The sequence below is a fragment of the Alligator mississippiensis genome, chromosome 1, assembly GCF_030867095.1.
Source record: "Alligator mississippiensis isolate rAllMis1 chromosome 1, rAllMis1, whole genome shotgun sequence".
NCBI classification, from domain to species: domain Eukaryota; kingdom Metazoa; phylum Chordata; order Crocodylia; family Alligatoridae; genus Alligator; species Alligator mississippiensis.
Genome location: NC_081824.1, coordinates 178,526,462 through 178,553,032, shown reverse-complemented (window position 1 = coordinate 178,553,032; position 26,571 = coordinate 178,526,462). Strand labels below are relative to the sequence as shown.

The following is a 26,571-nucleotide window of genomic DNA, read 5'->3' as shown; positions in this document are numbered from 1 at the left end:
AATATTGTTGTATTCTATCTTTAATTATTACCTTTTTTGCCACCTGAAACAAGTGTTTCTGTGCAGACTGAGTATAGACTGATTATAAGGGAAAAAGAAATTTTTGAGCTGTAATCTCAACTAGATATCAATTTCTGTGGAAGGCCTGATTGAGTCATTTGACATGTCAGTCTCTTTTTCCCTTTTGTAATATTTTCATCTAAACTGCCAAATGAATTTACTCTTTGAAAGTGCTTTGAGGATATTAAATGCTGGGCAAAATCCTGTATTTCCTACTCAGGTGAAATGCTCAGTCTTCTCAACTAAAGTTTGCGTGAGTGTGAACCATAGGATTTGGCTGATTATTAATTATGTCCAGTTCATTTTGTTTTATTGATGGTCTTGCACTACATTCATCATTCAGAGCTGCGAAGTTGCACTGGAAATTTCCACCTGGACTTTCCTCTTTGGTGCAGAAACCCTAGGTTAGCTATATCTCTGAGAATTTAGGCCTTAAGTGTTTTGCCTGAGCCAGGCAGGCTGCCAGCCTTAGTCCATTCCCTTATTCATAGATTCATAAATGTTTGGGTTGGAAGGGACCTTAATAGATCATCAAGTCCGACCCCCTGCATAGTCAGGAAAGAGTGCTGGGTCTAGATGACCCCATCTAGATGGTTATCTAACCTCCTCTTGAAGACCCCCAGGATAGGGGAGAGCACCACCTCCCTTGGGAGCCCGTTCCAGACCTTGGCCACTCGAACTGTGAAGAAGTTACTCCTAATGTCCAATCTAAATCTGCTGTCTGCTAGCTTGTGGCCATTATTTCTTGTAACCCCCGAGGGCGCCCTGGTGAATAAATCCTCACCAATTCCCTTCTGTGCCCCCGTGATGAACTTATAGGCAGCCACAAGGTCGCCTCTCAACCTTCTCTTGCGGAGGCTGAAAAGGTCCAGTTTCTCTAGTCTCTCCTCGTAGGGCTTGGTCTGCAGGCCCTTAACCATACGAGTGGCCCTTTTCTGGACCCTCTCCAGGTTATCCGCATCCCTCTTGAAGTGTGGCGCCCAGAATTGCACACAGTACTCCAACAGCGGTCTGACCAGCGCCCGATAGAGGGGAAGTATCACCTCCTTGGACCTATTCGTCATGCATCTGCTGATGCACGATAAGGTGCCATTGGCTTTTCTGATGGCTTTGTCACGCTGCCGACTCATGTTCATCTTAGAGTCCACTAGGACTCCAAGATCCTTTTCCACTTCCGTGCCACCCAGCAGGTCATTCCCTAGGCAGTAGGTAGGCTGGACATTTTTCCTCCCTAGGTGCAGCACTTTGCATTTCTCCTTGTTGAACTGCATTCTGTTGTTTTCTGCCCACTTGTCCAACCTATCCAGGCCTGCTTGCAGCTGTTCCCTGCCCTCCGGCATGTCCACTTCTCCCCATAGCTTTGTGTCATCTTCAAACTTGGACAGAGTACATTTCACTCCCTCGTCCAAGTCGCTGATGAAGACATTAAAGAGTATCGGTCCAAGGACCGAGCCCTGCGGGACCCCACTGCCCACACCCTTCCAGGTTGAAGCCGACCCATCCACTACGACTCTCTGGGCGCGACCCTCCAGCCAATTCACCACCCACCAGACTGTGTAGTCATCCAAGTCACAGCCTCTTAACTTGTTCACCAGTATGGGGTGGGATACTGTATTGAAGGCCTTCCTGAAGTCTAAGTATACGACATCCACCCCTCCTCCTGTGTCCAGGCGTTTCGTAACCTGGTCATAAAAAGAGACTAGATTGGTCAGGCACGATCTGCCTGCTATGAACCCGTGCTGGTTTCCCCTCAGCATAATTTGTTCTGCCGGGCTCTCGCAAATGTGAGCCTTGATAATTTTTTCAAAGACTTTGCCAAGGATGGAGGTGAGACTGACTGGCCTATAGTTGCCTGGATCCTCCTTCCTCCCCTTCTTGAAAATGGGGACCACATTGGCCCTTTTCCAGTCCTCCGGGACTTGGCCCGTGTGCCATGAGTGTTCGAATATTCCCGCCAGTGGCTCTGCAATGATGTTGGCCAGTGTCTTCAGCACCCTCGGATGGAGCTCATCCGGGCCTGCTGACTTAAAGGCATCCAGTTCTTCCAAGTGACTCTGCACCATCTCAGGGTCTACGCATGGAAGTCTGGCGCCTTGCTGCTGCCTCTCTACAACCCCAGTGAGAGACTTGTCGTGCCCCTCGCTTAGGAACACTGAGGCAAAGAACTCGTTGAGGAGTTCAGCCTTGTCCCCCCTGTCAGTCACCAATTGTTTCTGCCCATTTAGCAGGGGTCCTATTCCTCCCTGGGCCTTCCTTTTACTCCCAATATATCTAAAAAACAATTTCTTGTTGTCCTTTACTTGGGATGCCATCCTCAGCTCCATGGTAGCTTTGGCCCGTCTAACTGCCTCCCTACAAGCACGAGCAGAGGAGGTATATTCGTCTTTGGTGATCTCTCCCTGTTTCCACTTTTTATGTGCTCCCCTTTTGGCCCTTAGGCTGCCCTGGATTTCTGCGGTCAGCCAGGGAAGCCTCCTGGCCCCTTTCCCTCTTTTACCCCGCATGGGGATCATCTTGCTTTGTGTGAGACGATCATAACCAGACTGAGTCATGGGCATGCTAGCACTGGCAAATGACTTTAGAAATGAAATGACCTTAATATATGCTTCTAGCCACTACTCTGCAAATGCTTGCCTCTTCCCCATCTGTGCCCTGCATCATGTAGCAGTAACTACTGTGGAAGGCATAGGAAACACAAAAACAAGGCTGCACCCAGCCCAGGTAAGTCATTGGTACTATTAAGTTTTAAGATGATGTAACTCAGGGGAGGGCAAAATGTGGCCTGTGGGCCAGATGCGGCCTGCCAGTACATTCCATCTGGCCTGCGGGGCCCCTAATTAGAATTAGAAAATTAATATTAATCTGCCCCTGGCTGCCTGTCATGTGGCCCTTGATGGCTTGCCAAAACTCAGTAAGTGGTCCTCCACCCAAAATAATTGCCCGCCCCTGATGTAACTTGTTATGCCCAGAGTGGCTGGCCTTTCTTTTGCTGACTTGTCCTGCTAGCAGGTGGCAAAGCCCCTACATTAAGCTGCTGCTTTCTGCTGACTCACGGTGGCATGCTTGTCTTGCTTTCCTCATTATCATCATTGGATAGCTCCTTGGGCAGCTCAAGTAAGGGACAGGGACGGAGCTTCTGTGGGGAGTAACTTGGTCTGGGCAGTGTTCTTTGGATTTACAATGTTAATAACAGCACAACCCAGCAGATGTGAGTTTGACTTCACGCAGTGTGTGCATGATGCTTTGCTTATGTAGAAATGCCACCTGCCTGGACTTGACTCCACTCTTGCAACAAGTCCCTGCACCAGTGTGCTCGAGCACATCCCACCAGCCTGTGCCAGCTGACATGATCAGGAAATCAGCCACACGCTGTTAACCGGTTGTTGTTCCCACTTTTCTTTTCAGGAGAGAATAGCAAAAAGCCATGGATCCCAGTGTGGCTTTTGCACGCCTGGCATTGTCATGTCCATGTATGCCTTACTTCGCAACGCACCTGAGCCCAACATGGAGGAGATAGAAGATGCTTTTCAAGGTAATAACTATTCTAACACAAGCCTGCAGAGTTGCAACTTGTGCGGTTTTGGCTACATTTGCTTCTTCAAATGGGATGGAGGTGCACTAGTTTAATTTATTGCCTTAAAACCAGTCAGCTATAAGCTGCTCACTTTACATTGCCCAGGGTGTTTGAAATGAAAGGATTCTCACCAGACATGGCCAGAGAAGAATTCCTCTTACTATCATTATTAAAATACTTTTACAGAAGCTGTGCCTCAGGGCCGTAGTCACAGACCATGCCCTGCTGTACTAGGTGCTGTACAAATACAGAAAGTAAATAAATCCCCTGATGAAGGGGATGCTCCTCAACAATGGCAATGGTGATGATAGAAATAGTGCATGTGCCAGTCATGCATAGCTCTTAGAAATTGTTGTGTCAGCTCTGTGTAGTGGGCTGGGAACATGGAGGAATAAGGCTCCATTATGCAAGTTCTCTGCTCTACTTTATATCAGACTCCTGGTGGCTTTAACTAATCCTGGGGCTAGGGCTGAACCTAGGCTCAATCAGGGATCTATAACTAGCCTCAGGATGGCCACCTGCACTGAGAGGAGATCAGATGCACAGGACTGAACTTGACTGGCTTAGCTGGTGAAACAGGAGACTCTTGATCTCAGGATTGTGGGTCTGTGTCCCACACTGGGTGTTGTGCAAGTTTTTCTGGAGCACATTATAAAGAAGTCAGTTTGTAAACCCCTGGAGGAGAAAAGGGTAATCACTAGCCACCAGCATTGATTTGTTAAGAACAAATCTTGCCAAACCAACATGATCTCCTTCTTTAACAGGGTAGCTAGTAAAAGGGATGAAGGGAATGCAGTGGGCATAATATACTTGGACTTCAATAAAACTGATGATACAGTTCCAGAAGTTCTCATAAATAAACTAGAGAAATGCAGGCTAGATAGGATTACTGTTATGTGGGTACAGAATTAGCTGAATAACCATGAGCAAAGAATAACTATAAATGAATCAATGTCAGAAGGGCAGGAGGCTTCAAGAGGGGTTCTACAGAGGTCTCTAATGGATCTGATGCTGTTTAACATTTTTATAAATGATTGAAATACAAGAGTACAGACCTTCCTGATTAAGTTTTCAGGTGACACCAGACTGGGAGAGCTTGTAAACCCTTTGGAGAATAGGATTTGAATTAAAAAGAATTTTGATAGTTTGGAGAACTGGGCACTAGAAAATAGAATGAAATTAAGCAAAGACAAATGTAAGATGCTATACCTAGGGAAATAAAACCAAATGCAGATTTAGATGAAATCTCAGGGGGAAAAAAATCTTTGCTGTTATACTAGTGGACAATAAAGCAAGCTGTCTGTGGAATGCTGTACAATCTCCTTCCTTGGAAGCTTTCAAGAAGAATTTGGAAAACCATTTTCCTGGGATGGTTTACAAACAGTGCATCCTGTACTTGTTGTGTAAGGGGTTGGCCTAGATGACCTATGAAGTCCATTCCAGCCTTATGATTCTATGAGAATTGATCCCTTCATTTTTCTAGATGGTGGGTAACCAGTCAGTTGTAATTAGCCAACCTTCACTGCTTGCATAGAAATTCTCAATAGAAGGACTCTTACCTTTTATTCTTTGCACTGGCAATGCAGGAAACCTGTGTCGCTGTACTGGATACAGACCAATTCTGGAGGGGTACAGGACGTTTGCTAAAGTAAGTGGCCTCAGGTAGCAGTGCAAATTTCTGGAAGATGTTAAGTCATCTAACTTTCAGCAGCAGAAATAGTACACAGTTGAACTGGGAGGAAGAGGAAATACATTTGGTATATCCCTGCTCCCTAATTAAATCCTAAACATAATGTGGGATCCTGTCATATGTGTATCTCTTGTACAGATAATATGACCAGAACAACTTAATCACAATAATTGTTCAGGACAGTTGCATTTATTTATGAAAAAGTGTACCAGCCTGTGGTCCCAAATCAGGTCACCTCTAAATTGGATTTTTTTCGTCATGCTTTTGGTAAAACTCTTGTCCTCTAGCCTCCCCTCAGAACAAAACAGATCCCACATATCCTGGATATGAAATGGTGAGAAACTACAGTGCACAAAAGAGGACAAACTGAGGAAGAGCCTAACTTGAAAATTGATTTTATGAAAATAGTCCCCAGTTGGGTTGTAGGAAGAAGCAGAATACTACACAAGGTAGTACAGTGATTATTGCTATGGGAGGACTGTTGTATCAAACACACCAAGAAATAAACAAAGAAATGAACAAGTCACTTTGAATAGAACATGCACATGTAATTGTGTAACAGGATAAAATGAAACAGTAGCCACAGGAAAATCTATTACAAACTGGAGCAGTTTTCCCAGGGACATGGTAGCAGCTCCATTACTCAAGCTACTTAATCCTAAACTGGACATGTCCTACAAAATACACTGCAGTAAACAGTCATACAATAGCAAGAACAGAGATGCACTTATTTGGCATCTTCCATGTCCCATTTATATATTTCAGTGGTAGAAATAACAATAAAAGGGGACCAATTTCTCTTAAAAGTGAATCAAATTTGTTTTCATTGAATCTACAGATTTTTTTCTCTCAACAATTTTTGTCCATGCAGGATTGGGGTTGCTGTGGGAGAGCAGCCAATGGCCCAGGGTGCTGTAAGACTGAAAAGGAAAACAGTGCAGTAAGTGGAATTAAAAAGGCAGTTGTCTTAACTTATAGCTTAATTAATTTATTTTATTTGATTGTCTTTCTGAGCCCAGCCATGAGGATGCAATGGAACAACAGGCACTTAATCAGGTCTGAACTGTTCACTAGACTAGAGAACTCTGGTATTAAACCCTCACTGACAAACATATTATTGACATTAGAGGACAAATTGTAGAACACTAGATAAGGTAACACAACACATTTATAGCAGCGTAACTTGTGTCGGTTTGTACACTGATGTAAGTTATAGCAGTGTCTCTCTTGAATGGACAGTTGATGTACATCCCGAAGGGAGGTGTCTGCACTATAGTAGGAGCTTGACCAGAAGCACATGAGTTCCTGACAATAGCTTGTTTGCATTGAGCAAATGACTACCCTGGGATGAAAAAGACTAGAGCTGCAGGCACCTAATAAGTCAGCAATGCCAGGGTGTCGGGGACAGGGGTGGATCCAGAGACAGTGCAGTGCTGCAGTTGCACCCCACCACCCTTGATCCCAGACTTTAAAACTAACTGCCTGGGAGGGGCAGCAGCATTTCTATTCAGGCCGTGCTGACAGGGTCAATTGTTCATGGCTCATTATTATCATCTCCCTGATTCCTGTTAATCTTGCTGCACTCCACCACAGATGTTAAAGACCCCCTCTCTCCTTTTAAATGGTCATGATGTTTCACTGTTCAAACTATCTTTACTTCTGCAATTTTCTGTCTAGTAGCCCTTCCTGGTTATGTCTCTCTTCTATTGTAAAGTCCTGAAGACTGTTTTTAGCTCTAGCTAAAAAAATGTAGCTCAGGTGATGTCATATTAACTCAGGTGTAGAAATGACTGACAGGGTGGTATTGGAGGCACTGTCAAGACACTCAAGAAGGCTTGATTTTGTTTTATGAATCTGAATAAGAGACATACAATTAACTATAATTACTGTAGGACTAATGACACAATATCTTTTGACTATTTTTGCCTAGTCTGTTGTGTTTTTTTAAACTGTATATATACTCTAGCAAATTAGTGTACATTCTAAAAGTTATGTTCTGTCTTTGTTTTGATCTTAAACTGAATAATATACTGCTAGCCCTCTACCATATTAGTAAAGCTTCTTATTTATCTTTAACTGGAGAAAAATATGTGTTGTGTTATATATGATGATATGCCGTACCATCTGCACCTCCCTTTTCAAAATTCTAGATCTGCCCACGGGCAGGGCACCCTAGAGTGCTGCCAGATCTTTTGAAGGGTATGGTGAGGTGTTAGGAGATAAGTGGATAAAATAGGAATCAAAACTTGTGGCAGAGGTGATATCTGTTATTAGACCAACTAGATGTTTGCAAAAAAACCCAACCATTCCCTTTTTTTTGCAAATATCTAGTTGCTCTAATAAGAGATAATCACCTCTGCCACAAGTTTTGATTCTTTTTGCCTCTAGACCAATACAGCTACAACCTGGATACCTGACATGCAGATAAGTGCAGGCTCAGGTCTCTGCACTTATTGTCAATGTCCTTGGATGTTCCCCCATCTGTACTGACAGGCCTCTCTGCAAGGAAGTGAGCACTGTAATCTATAAGTTAATTTTCAAATTTCAGTAATGCTCAATTCAAATAGAGTCTCCAATGAGGGGTGTCTCAAGTCCAATGAGGGGTCCCTTGAGTCCAAAATCATTGGGAACCACTGTAATAGATCAAGTAAGATTTGGCCAAAGGTGTCTCGTTCTGAAGTTTTTGGAAAGAGAATTTGGTAGTTCATTTTGAAATGACTTTTCAACACACGTATCATTATATTTTACCTAAATATGGATTTAGATAAATTGAATGGAATATTATCAATTTTGTGGAAGCAAAACATTTTACTCCAAAATAATTTTTTTCAGAATATTGTTTCTTGGAAAAATTCTGAATTTTTTAATTACATTTCTGAATGAAAAGTGACTCAAAATCATGTAATTTCCCACAGGTTGGAAGATCAGGTTCCTGATAACTTCTGCTCTTAGGAGAATGGTGCAATGCATTCTTATTTGCATCAAGAGATGAGTTATAATTTTCACTCTGAGTTATTCTTTTTATTAAAAACTGGGCACATCTACACAAGATGCTAAAAGCACAGTAGATTAATTCTACTGCACAGAGCATCATGGTGAAAGTCGTGCTAATGCACTAATGCACAGTAGAATTAGTTTACTGCACATTAGCATCATCTAAAAATTGTGTGCTGGTGCTACTGTGTGGTAGCGCCTATTACAGTGCATTACATTGGTACTGCTTACGGCACATTACATTAGTACCTATTATTACAGGTACTAATGACAGGTATTAACGTAATGCGCCATAGTCACAATGCATACCTGTAATAACGGGTACTAATGTAATGCAATGTAATCTGTGCATTAATGCACATGTAGACATGCCCACTGACTTCTACATATTGGAAAACTTGTGTTTTTACAGAATTTTATATTTTTCAATAAAATGTCAAAACAGCAAACCTGAAAATAAGATTTTTGTTTTTCACATTTCCCTCTCTTTTCTCCTCCCCTTAAGAAGCAAATGGATAAAGGAAAAAAGTGGAAAATGAGGAGAAGAAATTCCTAATTTTTTTACTTTTCAGGTTTTGGGAATTTTCGTTTTTAGTTTTTACTATGGTCACTGAAAAATTTAAAATGTTTGTGAAATATATATCCCATTTTCCAACATATTTTGCTTGTGTTTTTGGAAACAAAGTGCTGGATGGTAGGTTAGAGGGAATAATATGGTTGCCAATGAATGGACTAACAAACTCTTCCACCTCAAGTTTCTAGGATTCATGAATCATTAATGGGTGAGGATTTGCCTGTAAAGAAAGTTAGGATTGTTTGATTTTTGCATAAGTGTTTGAGGAATTATTTTTTTCTCTTTAGAACCAGGGCTGCTGTGGAAAAAGAGGCAATGGCCCAAGTTGCTGCATGAATGAAAAAGAAGAAAATGCAGTAAGGCCTCTCACAACCATTTTCTTTTTTCCTTTCTTCTCATTGTTTTTGTTAGTTGTTTGCTGTTCAACTTTTTTCTTCTATTTATTTATATTAATTTTACTCAGACAAAGCACCAAGGGCTGATTTGATTTTCCATAATACCCCCCCTCCTCCCAACACACACAAAGCTACCAGTGTAAAAAGGGTAGAAATAAGGTTGAATAACACCCTGTGAGTTATCTTGAGTGGAATCCAAACTAAAGTCAGATAAATCTAAGCTGCAAGCGCAGTTTTTTTGTGTGTTTTTGTCATTTAACTTTATCAGTCTCATCTGTTTTTTCATGTAACTAAAAAAATTGGATGTGTTGTGACAGGGGGCCATCACAAGGCCGGTCCTGATGTTGGCCAGCCCACTTGTCTAGCACTCTGCCCTGTCTCACCTGCCACAACTTCATGTACTAAACTAGATGTTGAGTTGTGGGAGGCTGTCCATTTTAATGCCCCAATGCCTAGGGAGTTATATATGGCTCTGACCGTGCAGATGGCATCCAAATAAATACTAGGCCAAAGGCCCACATACCCACTATGACTCTCCCAGCCCTTTTGTTGAGCTGCATTTGGCCTCAAGCCCAATCGCAGCCTCAGACATCTGGAGACTGACCTTGGCCTGTATGCCCCTTCATTGGGGCCTCCATCTTATGCCCTTTCACTAGGGCCATATGCCTTCTTGCTGGGGCCATCAACTGCTTGCTAAACTCTTTGGGGCTGGCCTGTGCACAGGTGCCTCTCTCTAGGCATGCCTGGTCTCCCTGCCTGTCCCTACAACTGGGCTACCCACCTGGTTATGGAGGCTGGGGCTATAAGGCACCCCATACTTGCCTTGCACTATGGAGGCAACTGGGGTGGCATTTCCTGGGGAATACCCCACCACAGGTAGCCCCACCATACCATCCATCCCTGGTAAGGTGTAGTTTTATGTGATTCCCCAGGACCAGGAACCTCCTGCCATCCCCATTGCTCCTGCCCTTACCTCCAAGATGTTGTGAGCCGCAGCTGCAGCTGGGCGATGTTCTCCCTACAAGTGCAGCCAGCAGTTTGCTGGCTTCTCCTGCTCAGTCCTGCTCTTATTACTAGCAGCTGAGCACTCATCCTCAATCAGGTAATCCCCTGCCAGCCATGTGACTAGTGATGGGGAGTACAGCCATCTGCAGGCTGCCCTTCTACTTGGTCTTAGCCGTTAAAGTGGCAGGCACCAAAGGTGCTCTGCCACATATGCAATGAGAAATGAATGGAAGTTACACATGGACTGAAGGAATGGTAGTAGAACTCAATTTGTATTCTTTAACAGGTAACAATATCTTCCAGTTTGTTCAATCCAGCAGAGTTCCAGCCTTTAGATCCCACACAGGAGCCTATCTTCCCACCAGAGCTACTGGTAGGTCTGTTTATACAGAAGAGTAATGTGACTCGCTGAAACTGATTATCTCAGGCAGGATTTGCATGTCCCCAGTTCCCCAGTGGCTCCTGCCCTGAGAAGCCCACAGTGCAAAGGAAGGTGCTGATAAAATGAGATATTGTGGCTAAACCAAAGGAGACATTAGCTCTCCAGGGTTTTACATAGGAGCTCTGCCAGTAAAGGCTATCAAGGATACCCTAGGTAGGCTGATTAAGCACATTCCCATTAGAGCTACCCAGTTTCTGCCTAAGACCCACACTGGTCACTGCCATTCTGTATTTTAGCTGCTTTGGTTTCCTCTTGGGTCATCTTGAATCCTGGGCAGATTTTCTATCAGGAGATGTCCTACACCAGAATTTTATCAGCTCATGTGTTTCAGTATCTTGTACATTTAACAGACAATCTTTAAAACTCTGTTGTTAGTTTCACTGCTGAGGCCAGCTGGTAAACCAAATATAACATTACCTAGGTCAGTGACTTTCAAACTGGGATATGTATACTACCCTGGGGGTATGCAGCTCTTTACCAAGAGGTATGTGCCTACATTTTAAGAATGGCAGTGTAGCTTTTGTTTGGTCAACACAAGATGGGAAATGGTGTTGCTGCATGTTGACATTGGTAAACATGCAGGGACACATGGAGTGTAGGGGGTATGAGCAGCAATATTTTGCAGGTAAAGGAGTACACAGACAAAAACGTTTGAAAACTACTGACTTAGGGAATTTTCAGTTCTTTCTAGAGATTATCACAAATGTTGTTTGTTCTGTCTCAAATTTCCCCTATTTTCTCTATAAGAAAGTCTCTTGTTTAAGGATCACCTTTGTGTTTTTAGAAGGAAGCCATGTTAGTCTTCTGTCTTCTCAAGTTTACTCTTAAGTTTACTCTTACTCTACATTCCTCTTAAGCAGCAATCACATGATGAGGAGAACCAAGAGACAAGTCTGAGTCTGGGTTTGGGTTTGTTGCTACTAATTCTCATTCCAGAGTGATTAAGACCTATGCAATGATCACAATCTCATTACAGAAAGCGAACAAAATATTCTATTCATTTCAGGATTATACCTGCAGAAGCTGACAAAACTTAGGACAGATGGTCCTTAGAGATGAGAGTTCTTCTCATAAGGGGGATGTGGCAACATAAAACACCAGTAGTGTTCAGAATAGAGAAACTAAAAATGTCTCTTTTTGGTCAGCATTAAATGAAGGGAAGGGAAGGGACTATTTGCCAATGGGTGCATGGGCACTCGTGAGAATCAGTCAGTAAGATAAATAGGGAGGAGGCTGGGTAGGGGCAGGAATTCTTGACTTGGTAGCAGCATTTTACAATCTAACTTCAATCTAGTTTTCTTTCCACAGACTCAGAATAGCAAACCCCTTAAACAACTGTGTTTCAAAGGCGAGCGTGTGATGTGGATCCAGCCCACAACACTCCAAGAATTGGTAGCACTCAAAGCCCAGCACCCCAGTGCCAAGCTTGTGGTAGGGAACACGGAAGTGGGTAAGAGGAAGAATTGATTCTCAGTTTGAGCAGTTGCAAAATTACCCACAGAAGATTTTTCACCAGCACAGTATAGAACAAGTTTGGTTTTCCTTCAGGCCATTAGTATTGCCTGAAGTTTCTCCAGGGTATGGTGTGGGGGGAAAGTTTTTCTTCTTCTCATGTGGATTAGTCTCATGAACACAGCTTTTTCCTGTTCTTCATTGTGCCAAACTAAATATGTTACTCCAGATCCTCAGGCCTTTCGTTATTATTTTTAAGCAGTTCAGGTGGGTTATTGACAAGAGGCACACAGTTACAAGCTTCTCTCTTTTGCCCTGAGAAGGGAGCAATGCACTGAAAATGTACTTGCATTCAGACACAGGTGGACCTAGGGGGTATATGGTGGTGTGGTCACATCCCCACTTTGATTAAGCATATGTGCAGTGAGCTGTCCGCTGCCAGGAGCTCTGGTGAACTCTCTGCTGAACACCTCCCTCCCCCATCCTTCAAAATCCTAGATTCACTTTTGCATTCTGGTGAATCCAGTCATGAAATTTCCTGTCATTTTTTTTGGCTTTGGGCTGGGTAAACCCATGAATGGCATGTGCCCCCGGTGGCTGGGGGGGCATGGCTGTACCAGTGCTGGCGGGAGCATGGCGGCATTGAGCGGGGAGCTCCTGAAGGTGCCGCCGGCACTGTTGGTGGGGGTGGGGGGCGCGGGGGAGGGGGTGGCAAGCGCTGACCAGGGGTTGGTGACCACCCACAGGCGGTGGTGGCCAGGGACAATCATGGACTGCCCACAGACGCCACTGGGGTGGTAAGCAGCGACTGCCTTTTTGCAGGGGGTATACCGCCATGTGCAGGGGGTGCATGTGCACCCCCGAGCACCCCCTACCATAAACCTCTTGGGTTATGAAGGTCCACAGAACTCTCAAACTATTTCCAGGTGAGAGGAGGTGTGAAGGATATTCATATAACCAATCTGAAATTTCCTCCCTGACATATGATCCTGTTTGTCCCACTCAAGTGTTACATAGCTCAACAAGAAGATGGCTGTAGTTGATGTGCACAAATAAAGTGCAACTATGGGAGAAAAAGATTCTATGTTGGAAATAATTTTAATGGGTTCTGGCCTAAAATTCCATTATGCACATTTCACCATTGGCCGGTGATTTATGTGGGCACCACTTTGCAGCTTTTAAAACACTTGCATAATCAGTATAAGATGTTGTCGTTAGAGCTACCCAGTTTCTGAAAAGGACTGTCACATAATAATGCTTCCTTTTGCCTAAGAAGTTGCTAACTTTGGCTGTCTGCCATATTTGTGTATAATGGGGAAAGGTTTGTTTTGTCTTCAGGTATCGAGATGAGGTTAAAGAATATGCTGTACCCAGTGATATTAGCACCTGCTTGGATTCCTGAAATGAATTTTGTTCAGCATACAGATAAAGGTAAGTAAGGAAGGTTGATAATGGTTCTGAAGTTAGTGTCAGGTCTTTAGGGAAATTATAAAGAAGTTACTATAGACAAAAAATACATAGTTTTTAGAAGCTACTTTCATATCCATTGCATTTTCTAAATCCAGACCTGCTGCCCTTAGTCACCAAGGCTAGGTAGAGACATTCAAAAATCCTGAATTGGAATCGATCTAAGTTATGAGGTTTTCTGTAAGCAAAGTAGTTTAGATAAGTAGTGCACATCACACACATTCACCTTTGATGGTGGGGGCAAATCTTAGATTGGGTTCTGCCATTTTTAAATCAGTGTGTGTACCAAACTTATGTTCTGTTATGGGTATAGATCAGTTTCCAATCACTAATACCGGTACAAGTGTAATGTCTATACCTGGCCTAAAGTAGTCCTATTTAAATCAATATATGAAGTTGCATAAATAAGCAAAAAAGCTTTGGCCTCTGATAGCCACCTGAAATGATCAGTTGGATGGTCTTCCCTTTACTGGAAAGGGAATATAAAGATTGAACAGCATATGAGCATTGTAAAGATTTGGGAAGATATAGCAGCAAGACCTAGGGCTGGTCATTGCTGAGTGAAACATTAGACATGTTATGGTAGTTCAATGTGTGAAATGTTACACACATAAATTAATGGGTTAATAAGGATAGTATCCCCATGACCAGAATTTTTCCTTTATAAACATGCTTTGCTTAGTGCTGATAAAAGGCATTGGATTAACAGCCCAAGTGAGTTAAATTCTCTGTTGATCTGCCAGGCAAAAACAAGGCAAACTTTCCATATACACCGCTTTACCACCATGCCTTAGTCTTGATTTGAGTTTCTGCAAGGGGCAACATGGGTAGTTTGGCAGGGCAGTTCTTGTAAATGTACTGCATGTTAATGTAAAGCAAGTTAGTTAGTTTGTGATGTAGAACCTGGAACCCAACCCTGTCCAGTTTGTCCCATATATGAGCTAGCAGACATTCTTTGAATGAAAACAAACTTTCTATCAAATTGATGACTTGCAGATGAAAGCCTCTTGAGATGATTAGCAAAGCTTAGGCAAAACTAGTGCCCCAGTAAGCATTGATTTAAGAGTGGTGTTTATAATCTGTGTGTTTGGCATGTGGGGGTGGGTTTGCATGCTCCTGTTGTTTCCGGGCAATGTTTGGTTTAGCATGTGTCTATAGTCAAGAGAAGTTTGTGAAATTCAAAATTTCACTCCTTAAAAAATGAGCTATAGTTGAACAATAAATGTTTTATGAGGACAAAATGTAGCAGCATGCACACTTTTCTTTGTGTGCAGGTGCCCAGCTGTAATGCTATCTTCAGGGAAAAGATATACTTTGTTTTGGGAAAAGAAAGACATCTATTGATTTTTTTTTCCCTTGTAGGGATTGCCTTTGGTGCTTCCTGCACCCTGAGCTTGGTGGAAAAGGTGCTGAGTAAAGCTGTAGCCGAGCTACCTCCTTACAAAACAGAGGTGTTCAAGGCTGTACTAGAACAACTGCGATGGTTTGCAGGGCTGCAGATCAGAAATGTTGCAGTAAGTGACTGAGGAAAACAAGTGAGCTAATACTGGAGGCTGGAGGCAGGGGTAGCTTAACTCAGACTGAGTAACTGACCTCCCTTATTCTAATATTACATGTTCTTAGTGCTCCTTACACAGGAATATTTGAAAGATGACATGTCCCTTTCTTGTGGGTTTTTCCCCCATAAAACACCTCTGGTGATCCATGGGAACTGGTAGCCAGGCTGCAAAGTATTGTGTCTCCTTATGAGACTGCTTTCAGGCTATGCATGAAACTAGTAGCTTAGAAATCCAAAAAGGCGTTTGGATGCTTATCTTGCTGGGGCCATTTGGTCCCTGCAGACTTCTGGCCTCTGGCAGGGGGGCTGGACTCAGTGATCTCACAAAGTCCCTTCCAGCCCCTCATGTCAAAGCTACGAAATCAGAGAGGAAAATATCACTCATTTGAAGCATTTATGACTGCTATTAGGACAATTGGGAAAACTGTAGAGCACCCTCCCAATGAAGAGACATTTCATTAGGATGCATTTAAGGAAGAAGTGTAGCTGCAAAGAATAAGGGCCATGGGTTCACTCAGACTTTTATTGGCATAGTTATGTCAATCAGGGGTATGAGAAAGATGGTTATAACTGTACTGGCATAAGCCTGTAGCATAGATGCAGTAATACCTGTAAGCCTGTGCTGTTATTGGTATAGCTTGTTTTGCTGCAGGAGTGATGGTATGATATGAGCTGGGCTGATTAAAATGCAGTTTTTCTGGTATAAGTTATGTCAACTGTAGGATACTGAATGCTAGAAGAGCAGCCTGGTATAGGTATCCCGGCAAAGCGTTCCTAGTGTGGACATAACCTAAGATAAATGTACAACCTTAGTGTTGTCCTTAGTTCTGCAAGCAATAGAGGTTTGGTTCAGAAGACAGCCCTCAATGGGGCAAAAATCCAAGCCATGCAAAAACATTAAAATAATAAAGTATTTGTAGCCTGTTGGAATACATTAAAATGATCTTGCCTTAGATTGTGCCATGTTGGTTAGTTAGTCCCAATAGATTAGTGAGTATTAGTACAGTAGCAAGACCTTCATCTTCCATCTGTTTGCTAATTTGTATATCTTATATACTTGTCTCCAGTCTCTTGGAGGGAATATAATGACTGCCAGTCCAATTTCTGACCTAAACCCTGTATTTATGGCAAGTGAGACCCAACTGACTTTGGCATCAACAGGTAAGTTACTTAATATTCTAACTGGCAATGAGGGATATAGAACATGTCTGTATAAGACAATGTAGGGTTTGCTATGCAGAGATGCCTGAGCCAACTCTGAATATGCTGGCTTGGCTATTGGAAGCTGCTTAGTCATGTTAGTGTAGGCAGTGCTTGGGTTAAGTAAATTATTAGGAAGCATGCTAAATAAGCCCTGACAGCCCCTCATTCAGAGTTAGTTATTCACCATGGCACTGCATTGGGTCATGTAGATATATCCCTAGGGTAGTCATAGCTAGGGCTGTGCGAAAAAGCAGCATTCTGCTTTGGCATCTGTTTCGTTGGAACAGTTTTTTTGTTTCAAGTTTTGTTTCGATTCGAAAACACTATTCTGTTTTGATTCATCAAAATGGTTTTGCTGTTTTGACATTTCAGTCTGGTGGGGGAAGGGAACAGAGCAGAGCAGCTAGGATCAGGCTGGGGAAGGAAACTCAGCCCAGCTATCACCTCCTATGCATGTGCCTGTATTATCATGCAGTCAATTCATTAACTCTGTTGTTGGATAGTACTGTCTGGGACAAGTTGTATCCTATGGCAGAGTCATTTAGTGCACTGAAACACACATGTAGATGGTGACCGGGGCTGGCTGGGGCATGCTAGCCCCATACTGTAGCACCCTTGTGCTCCAGCTCCTCCACAGCACGTTGAGCCGAGGTGAAGCAGCCCAGGGGTCACAGGCTGGCCCCCTGGACCTCTGCCAGCTGGGGCTGCTCTGCTCTGCTCTGGCTCAAAGTGCTGGGGTCCTGGGCGCTGCCCAAGAGCAATACAGTCTAGTTTGAACTGTGCCGGCATTTATTGCTACATGCTAATTGCATGTGTAGATGCACCCTCTGAGATCAACGTGGCTGAAGAGAACCACAGGGCCTATCTGGATTTGTCAGTCTTAATAAAAAAGCCATTTTGTTTAAAAGATAAATAAAAAGGGATCTACCACAATGTGCATACACGTGCACAGAGAGAGTGTGAGAGGAATTGGAAATTGATTGGAGAGGAAGTAAAGGGGCTATGCTGACTATACAAGTGACTCAAATAGTTCCATCCCCATAGATTCATGATCCTTTTTTAAGATCAGGGAGGACACCTGTCTTTTAGTCTTAAAAATAATAAAGTCCTGCATAGTATTTGCGACTCAGAATATATTCTGCACATGGGGTTTGATCCCAGTGTGTGGGGCTGGGTGGAAGCAGTGCCGAGCCCTAGACCTTGATCCCCTGCATGTGGGCTGGGCAGAGGTAGCATGGGATCCTGGGGCCTGGTCTCAGCTGTGTAGCTGGGTGGAGCCAGCACAGGGCCCCAGGGCCCAATCCCAGTGCGTAAAGCTCAGTGGAGGTGGAGTCAGGTGAAAGCAGTTTGGAACCCTGGAGCTCGATCTCAGCATGTGGGGGGCTACGCAGGGCCTCAGTGTCACATCCTGCCATGTGGGGGTAGCTTGGGATTGGATCTGGTCTATCAACTGGCCTGTCACACATCTGGTCCATTGGGCCAGACAGTTGAGTGCCACTGCTTTAGAGAATTAGGAAAGGGCTGACTTGCCAGATTTGCTTGTAAATGGTGACAAAAGCACTTTGGAATGATGGAAGCACTCCAAGTTTTGGAATGAATTGGGATTATTATGATACATCTGAGTCTTCCCTTTCTGTTTAACTCAGTCTGTGTGCTTGTAAAAGTCCAAATGAAATCAATGAAAAATTTTGCCTGTTTTAGGACTGAATTAGTATTGAGAAAGGACTTCAGGTTCTGGCAAAAGATAAAATATCACAGGGAAAATAACTAACATCAGTTCAATTTTGTCTTATGTAACTGCAAAATCTTTTTTACATGCCTGACAATGACTTTTTATCTAGATGAAGCTGGAGCATGATAACAGACTCCCTCACCCCATTGTTTCTTTTACTTTTTGTTCTCCAGAGGGCAAAAGGATTGTAACAGTGGATGAAAAGTTCTTTACTGGCTACAGAAAGACAATGCTAAAGCCTGAGGAGATACTGTTGTCAATTGAGATACCCTACAGCAGGAAGGTGAGCTGCTGGGATTAGTCCAATGGCTGGGTAGAACTGAGTAGTGTAACTCACCTCTCCTTGAAGGTTGTATTCCGGTAGAGGCAGGCTAAGCAAGCCCTAACTGGATCAACCAGAAGGGCTTCCCTGCCCCGTGGTTAACTTGACAGAACGTCTAAGTCCAGATCACAAGTTATTGATTTGAATTTTGGCTAAGGTAGTAGGCAGGGTGCCCATCTAGTAAGACCAGCCAGTTGGATATACTCTTCTGCTAGTTCCCCACCACAGAATCAAAGCTGATTTTGGTCTGCTTACTCCCCATGGAGCAGACTGACAACCCCAGAAGTAAAGGTATCAGGGCATGGGTCAGTTAATTAGTTAATCAGAGCCTGGATTGCTTTGCTAGAAAAGATATGAGTGATTTATGTATTTACCTATTCATTTATGATGAGCATAGGACAGAGAAAGGAAAGCAAAATTAAGGAGAAGTGCCTATGATAATGAAAAGCCTGCCAAGGCAGCTGTTAATCAGTACAGAGAATAATCGGAACAGCAGAAATTTTCATGCTGGTGCTTTTGAATTAATTAATTATCCTGAGAAAGGTGCTAGCTTAGCATTCCTGAAGACTGAAGTTCTCTTACCCTGGAACAGGTACTGTGTACGCTGGTAACAATACAATCTGTACCAGTTCTTATGCTTCTTGACTGTGACCTCGGAAGGGAATAGGATAAGGTTTGTAGGGAAAAGAAAGTAGTATGGTCTTTATATCCATCCAGTCTTTGCCTTGTTTCCTGAGACCAAAAACATGGAAGCTGGTTCCGGTAGTGGGTTTCTTTTTATTTTGTTTTGTTTTTTGCGGTGTGGACTTTACTGTGATTGGACCTGGATGGAGCCCACAAAACTCATTTCAGATTGAGCAATAGACAGGTCTGTTCCGTACTGGCCTGAGTCAGATTTGAACCACTGCCCAAGAGGTAAAAGTCTCCTTACCCCATTATCAGGCTTCTGAATTATACAACAATCTTCAGCCTTGATTTAGCCTCTTTTGTGCCTATCAAGACATTTAAAAATATACTGGTAACTAAAAGTGATATAACTTGATCATAGTAGAGGTAAGAGGGAAGCATGACTGGTGCAATGATGCAATCTTTTTATAGATGAAAAGTGTTCTAGCTATTAGAGTTTGAAGGTCCGGTACATTAAACCAATAAACCTTTTGTCAGGTTATGATTATTCTGCAGTTCAACTCATATATCTGTATTCCAGACTATTAAGGGAAATGGGGTATTTTATTTATTATGTTTTTCTTTTGAACTGTTGCCCAAATCAATGGAATCAATGGACAGCTCCATCTGTCACCATGCATATGACTATGTTAAGGGAGCTTGTGCTCTGGCACATGGTGCAAAATGATTAAGATGTGTCATCAGCAAGGAAACCACCACATGACTTGTAGGTCAAACCAGGCCACTGATTTGTCAAACCAGATCAATTTTTGAACTTTAGGTCATGAGCTTTTGATTTTTCTTTGGCTCATGGGCATCAGCCAAGCAAGACTAAAGTTCTTCAGTGGAAGCCTTAATGTGAAGAAGCATAATTTGGGAATTTTTGCCTCTTAGCAGTTGGTGCGACAAGTGGAAGACACCGCAGGTTTATCATGGCACCAGTATGAAGGACCTGAGTTACCATTATGTTGAGTTTTATATTTGTAGGATTCTGTAGTTTTCATGGCATTGCACCAGAGAAAAGCTGATGTACCAAAGGGAAGAATCAGGTCCCAAATCCCCAAATGTTGAGGAGTTTTCACTGCAGTTTACTGTCACTGTAGTTTGTGAAACAGCAAGTGAGTTTTACTCTGTGAAAACAGTATTTCAGTATTGAATGAGCTGGTCCTTCTGTCTAGTTTGCACTTCAGGGATGAAAGGCTCGATACTGGTCAGAGTGATTATAATGGTGCAGAATAGTAGTGTTTAGAATTGGAAACTTTAGAATAGCGTTTTAGAAAACTAGATATGATGCATTTTATTAAAATTGCATGGAGTTTTGAGCTGTGATAAAGGTAGATGAACAGCTCTGTAAAAAGTTCCCAGAAGACGAGATAATTTTTAGCTGCTACTGTATAATGTGACTTTTCTAGACAATATCCCTTCTTCTGAGGAATCTAGAAAAATTCACGCTGAGGTTCAGAATAACTCCACACTAGGACAGTCTGCTTAGTTGTTCTGTCGGTGACCTTCAGTTCTTCGTATCTTGCTTCTTGCCAATCTACCTTTGTATCATGTTTAATAGTTTTACAGTGCAATAATACTTGCACCTGCTGTGGTATAGACCTTTTAAAAAAACAAATACACTCCACATGCTTTTTGGGCCTTATCTTTTTCCAGCATGATTTCTTATTTGGTTTTATCACATAGTATTACACCATCATAAAGTAAACCGGGCTTGCCTTGCAAAAGTTTCTTCCAAGAGTTAACCACATCTTCCTTCATCAGTATTACCAGGCCCTAATTGTAATCTGATTATGGGACATTTCCACTGGCCTTCATCTTTTATACTGATGAATTCAGTCATAAGGAAAAGGTGTTCCCAGCAGTATAACTAGGTGTGAAGGAGTAGGCATGGGCACTGATTTAGAGGACTGCCAGATTGACGGTTCCCAGGAGCCCATTTATCCATTGGCAGCAGCAGCCACCAATGCGTGGGCAGAAGCAGTAGAAGTGTGGATGTTTGAGGGTCCCATAAGACTTCCCCTACTCCATACCACTCTCCTGCTCTCTTGTCCTTGATGCCTCCCTCCATCTTCCCAGCTCTCTGTCATCTCTGCTCAGGGCACTATATTTGCTACTTATAGTCCTGAACATTGACTGTGATAAAGTTTTTTAATATGTCATAAATTGGAGCTGCTACTGCAAGGCCCATGTGGGTGACAAGGAAGACAATGCTAGATTTGCAGATTTGTATTTGTAACCTCTGCAGCTAACAGGGAAACTCTGTCTCACAATGTCTTCAATACAAAAGCTGCATGTTTACTGTGAGCTAACTGGCATGCATTACCTGTATAAAGCCCTGGTAAGAACACACTGTAGTTTAGATAAACTAGGTTAGCTCAGCCATTGGCAGGCGCTGTAGGGTTGATTTCACCTTGCTACCACAGGGTAACTATCACAGGTGTCTTGTTTCCAATAGGCAATCAGGACTCATAGTAGAGATGATATCTTTTATTCGGCCAACAAGATTCGTTTCCAATAGGATTTTCAGCAAGTTAAATAATGCACCTTTTTGACCCTGAAAACAGAACCTCAGATAGGGAGTCTGCAGAAGAACTGCCACGTATCACCCTCTTGCTGAAATCTCATTCCTGGAGCGCTCCATTGAAATGCAGAGGTGAAAGGGGAGTCAGCATTTCTTCCTTTTTGATAGTTAATTGGCTTAAAAAGCAAAGCAGCAGAAGCAGATGCCTTTTCCACAAAGGGCTGATACAGGCTACTGTCATGGTATCTGCTGGCTGCCCATGAATTAGGTCAGGAGCAGAAAGATGCATCCAGGAGGTGAAATGTGTGTTTTAGTTGCATATCGTGTTGGCAGTGCACAAAACAGACCCCCCCCCAGAGAAACTGCATTCACTAACAATAGAGGATTTTTTTTTTTACATTAAAGGAATAAATGCTGATTTTGATTGGGGAAGATTAACTGAACAGATCTTTCTGTAAACCCTTTACAGCAGACTACTAAGAAGGAAGACACACTGATATTTTCCTGCTGCAAAATGCCAGTAACTTCAAACTCTCATAGCCTGAAGCAACGGAAGACAGGAATTGGTTTTATCATGAACCAAGAGCTGGTTTAAACTGGCATAATTTGTAGACTATTAAGCTTCATTAGTTGCAAGTGAATTACTGAGCTTTGTAATTTTAGCTGTTTGTGCTCTGAAGAAAATGAAATAGTTTGTGCAAGTCCGTGTACGGAGCATGCATCAGGGAACACAAGCCTGTACTGTGTTTCAGTAAGTGCAAGGCAAAGTCCTCCGCACCAGGCATACTCCTGCTGGTCTTTGCTCTGTCAGCACTTTTCATAAGTTCATTTATGGAGCTCAGTTGCAAACTTGACCCCTAGAGAAGAAACTTTAAACCAAGCATTGGGCCCTGCAGGCCAGATGAGAGGTGTAGGGCCAGTCCACAACCCAGATCAGACCTATGGACCCCCTCCGCCTGCATGCCTCATCTGGCACTGTTGGCACCCAGCCAAGCCGGTCTGAGATGCTGGCCCAAGTGGGTGCCATGGGCAGTGAAGTCCGGGACTGGCCCAAGTGAGCACTGTGTGTGGTACAGCCTGGCACCTAGCCCAAACAAGTGCTGCAGGCAGTGCGTGTCCCAGGCACTGTGCTCAGGTATAATCCAGCACAGCAAATGAGGCAGCACCAGGGGCCGGATTATGGAGCTGTGCAGGCTGGATCCAGCCTGCAGGCCCTATGTTTGACACCCCTACTTTAAAGAAATACTTGTGAGAAAAACACAGAACTTAAGAGGTAGATGCAAGAAAAGAAGCAATGTGTTTTTGAACTAAGGCAGAGATGGAGACATGCAGGAACTCTATTCTGAATGGTGGGATTGGCTCAAGAGAGCTGCCTCTGCATTTTTTGAACAAAGAGAAGGTTATAAGGCTAAGCTGTACTGGTGGAAACATATGAACTAGACCAGGGGTGCTCAATGCCCAGTTTGTGGGCCGGATCCTGCCCATGGAGTCATGCCCTCGGGCCCACCGGGCCCCTGACAGGCCTCTAAATTTGCCAGTGGGGAAGTGGCAATAATTAACACTGCCATCACTCTCCTGCCACCAAATTTCTGAGCCCTGAGGCAGCAGGATTGGCCCTGGCTGGGCTAGCCCTGTGCAGAGGGATCAGCCTCCACCCATGCTGGTCGCATGTGGCTGCATAGGGCCCTGACCCTACATAGCTGGATCAGGCCCCAGCTGGGCCTGCACCTTATGCTAAGGTGGGCCCATGGACCAAGTCCAGCCCATGAATGACCTAGCATCACACCTCAGGCTTGATCCAGGTGGTGAATAAATTCTTTTTCTTTCCCCTAGGGTGAATATTTCTCAGCCTTCAAGCAGGCTACCCGGCGTGAGGATGACATTGCTATAGTGACCTGTGGAATGAGAGTCCTGTTTCAAGAAGACAGCCACCGAGTGCAAAAGATTAAACTGAGCTATGGAGGAATGGCTCCCACAACTGTACTAGCAGTAAAAACTTGCCAGAAACTCACTGGGAGGTAGGAGAATCACCATGGAATCATAGAATAATATGGTTGAAAGAGAACTCAGGAGGTCACCTAGTGCAACCAGTTGTTCAAGGCAGGATCATCCCTGAGTATAGAATCATAGAAAATTAAGGTTGGAAGGGACCTTAAGGAGGTCATCTAGTGCAGTGGTTCTCAAACTTTTTTGTACCAGGACCCATTTGCCAAGATCGATGGTTTGTCCTGACCCACTCCCCCCTGGCCCTGCCAGTGTCCGACCCACAGTGCCCTGCCCCTCCGGGCCCTGCTGGTGCCCCTCACTCCTGATCTGCAGCCCCCTGCCCCTCCCAGCCTGGCTGGAGGGGGCCCCTAGCTGCCTCTGTCCCACTTGGACCAGAGTGTGAGCAGCAAGTGTGGGCCCCTGTGTGTATGAGCACTAGCTTGTGCGGCCGGACCAGGCATGTAGCGCCCTGCTGCAAAGGACCGCCTCTGCCTCCTTCCCCCACTGCAGGCGGGCAGGCAGGCAAGGAGGCAGACCCACACACATCCTCAGCTATCCATACAGTCCCTTGGACTTCCATCCCCTACTTCCTATACTTACCTGTGTCCAATGGCTGGGGCTGCTCCCATGACCTGGCCTCACTCTATACTGGCCACCTGTGTCTACGTGTGCAGACACACATGCGCCCACTGCCTCCAATCATTCCAAGCAGCCGCTTGCAGGCTGGAATGCTGCCAGCCTGCAAGGGGAAACCCATGCTTTCATGGGTTTTTCTGGGGACCTGCTTGTGACCCTTTCAAATATACTTAAGACCCACTTTTGGGCTGTGACCCACCAGTTGAGAAATGCTGATCTTTTCCAACCACCTGCTCAAAGCAAGACCATCCCCAACTAGATCATCCTAGCCAAGGCTTTGTTCAGACAGGTTTTGAAAACCTCCAGGGATGGAGCTTCCACCACCTTTGGGAAACCTGTTCCAGTGTTTTACTACCCTCCTAATGAGAAAATTATTCTTAATACCTAACCCAAACTTTCCTTGCTGAAACTTGAGACTATTGCTCCTTGCCACTGAGAACAGTTGAGCTCCATCCTCTTTTGAACCTGCCTTCAGGTAGTTGAAGGCTGCTATTAAGTCCCCTCTCAATTTCCTCTATTCTAGACTAAATAAGCCCAGTTCCCTCAGCCTTTCCTCATAAGTCATGTCCCCCAGCCTCACCATTTTTGTTGCCCTCCGCTGGATTCTCTCCAATTTGTCCACATCCTTTCTGGAGTGGGAGGCCTAGTGACTATCCCAGCCAAGTGTTTGTCTAACCTACTCTTAAAAAAATTCCAAGGGTGGAATTCCACAACCAATCTGGGTAGATTTTTTCCAATGCTTGGCCAACACCATAATTAGAAAGTTCTTCCTAATATCCAACCTAAATTGTCGTTGCTTCAATATAAGGTAATTGCTTATTGTCCTGTCCCCTGTGGCCACATAGAATAAACTTTTCCATCCTTAATATAACCACCCTTCAGGTATTTGAGGACCATGAATGCCTCGTGCCTCCCGGGGCTGGGAGGGCATGGTGACTGCCCACAGGTGGTAGTGGGGGTGTGAAGGGGGTGAGCAGGGACCGACCGCAGGCAGCTGCAGCAGTGGTGGGGGTGGAGGGTGGCAAACGCCAACTGGCGATTGGCGACTGCCCGCAGACACTGGGCAATCTTCTTTTCTCCAAACAATATAATTCTAGTTCTTTCAGTCTGTCCTCATAAATCGTGTTACCATGCCTCTAACAATTTTTCTCTCTGTTGGACTCTTTCTAATTTGCCCTTGTCTTTCTTGAATGAGGAGTCCAGAACTGGACACAGTATTTGCACTGATGAGGCCTCATCAGGAGTAGAGTGAGGAATCACTTTCCTTGATTTGCAAGTGATGCTTCTTTTAATAGAGTCCATTATGCTATGGGTTCTTTTTGCAACAAGGGCACACTGTTAGCTTGTATTTAACTTATGGTCCACCATAACCCCCAGGTCCTTTTCTGGAGTACCATATTCCAGCCAGGCCTTCCGCAGTGTGTATTTGTGCAAGCAAGTTTTCCATCCTGAATTCAGTTGTCCTTGTCCCTGTTGAATTTCATCTGATTGATTTTTAGACCATTTCTTCAGTTTGTTGAAGTTATTCTGAATTCTAGTCCTGCTGTCCAGAGTATAGGCAATGCATAAGGGAGACACCAGGCAGATGGATGTGTCCCCCCTGAGAGTGCTGGTGCCCCCCGGATAGAGCGCTCCAGCTAGTAGGGGGCATGAAGAGTGGTAGTGCCCCCTGGGAAATTGGCTCCGCTGGTGGCACGGCAGCTGCAGAAGTGCCAGCACTTCCACCGCGGCCATGCTGCATGCAGAAGTGCTAGGACTTCCACCAGTGCTGTGCCACACGCGGAAGTGCCAGCACTTCTGCTGCTGCCGTGCCACCGGCTGCCAGCCTGCAAGCGGCAGCGGCACTTCTGCCGCTGCCATGCCACCACCATGCTCAGCGGGCAGCTACTGGCCCCTCCCCCCTCCAGTCACCAGCTGGCTGCTGCTATCACCAGCTGGCCGCTGGGGGAACACCCCCCAAGTCATGTCCCGCTGGTGCCCCTCCAGACTCAGGAGGAACCAGTTGCCCATGGTTCAGAGTGTCTGCAACTCCACCCAACTTGATGTCATTTGCATATTTTCTAAATATGCACTCAGTCCCATCCTGCAGGCCCAAGAAAGCAGGACAGACCCCTAGGAAACTCCACTCAATACCTCCTCCCAACTAGACATTGAGCCATTGACTGTTCATTGAGCACGATGGTCCAGCCGGTTATGAATCCACCTTACAATACTTCCATCTAATCTGCAGTTCCTTAGCTTACTAATGAGAATGTTGAGAGAGACAGTGTCAGAGGCTTTGCTAAAGT

At 44.2% G+C, this 26,571-nt stretch overlaps 1 protein-coding gene across 1 annotated transcript in view; it reads left to right on the top strand.

Annotated features, from left to right (window-relative positions):
* XDH (xanthine dehydrogenase) overlaps positions 1 to 26,571 on the top strand; it is an 81,631-nt gene that overhangs the window by 10,471 nt on the left and 44,589 nt on the right. The window contains exons 4-15 of the mRNA XM_019483099.2: positions 2,673 to 2,781; positions 3,466 to 3,592; positions 5,221 to 5,282; positions 6,196 to 6,264; positions 9,180 to 9,248; positions 10,579 to 10,665; positions 12,043 to 12,184; positions 13,525 to 13,617; positions 15,016 to 15,167; positions 16,279 to 16,372; positions 18,320 to 18,429; positions 23,495 to 23,679. Coding sequence (XP_019338644.1) covers positions 2,673 to 2,781; positions 3,466 to 3,592; positions 5,221 to 5,282; positions 6,196 to 6,264; positions 9,180 to 9,248; positions 10,579 to 10,665; positions 12,043 to 12,184; positions 13,525 to 13,617; positions 15,016 to 15,167; positions 16,279 to 16,372; positions 18,320 to 18,429; positions 23,495 to 23,679 — 1,299 coding nt within the window. The remainder of the gene's footprint in view (positions 1 to 2,672; positions 2,782 to 3,465; positions 3,593 to 5,220; positions 5,283 to 6,195; positions 6,265 to 9,179; positions 9,249 to 10,578; positions 10,666 to 12,042; positions 12,185 to 13,524; positions 13,618 to 15,015; positions 15,168 to 16,278; positions 16,373 to 18,319; positions 18,430 to 23,494; positions 23,680 to 26,571) is intronic.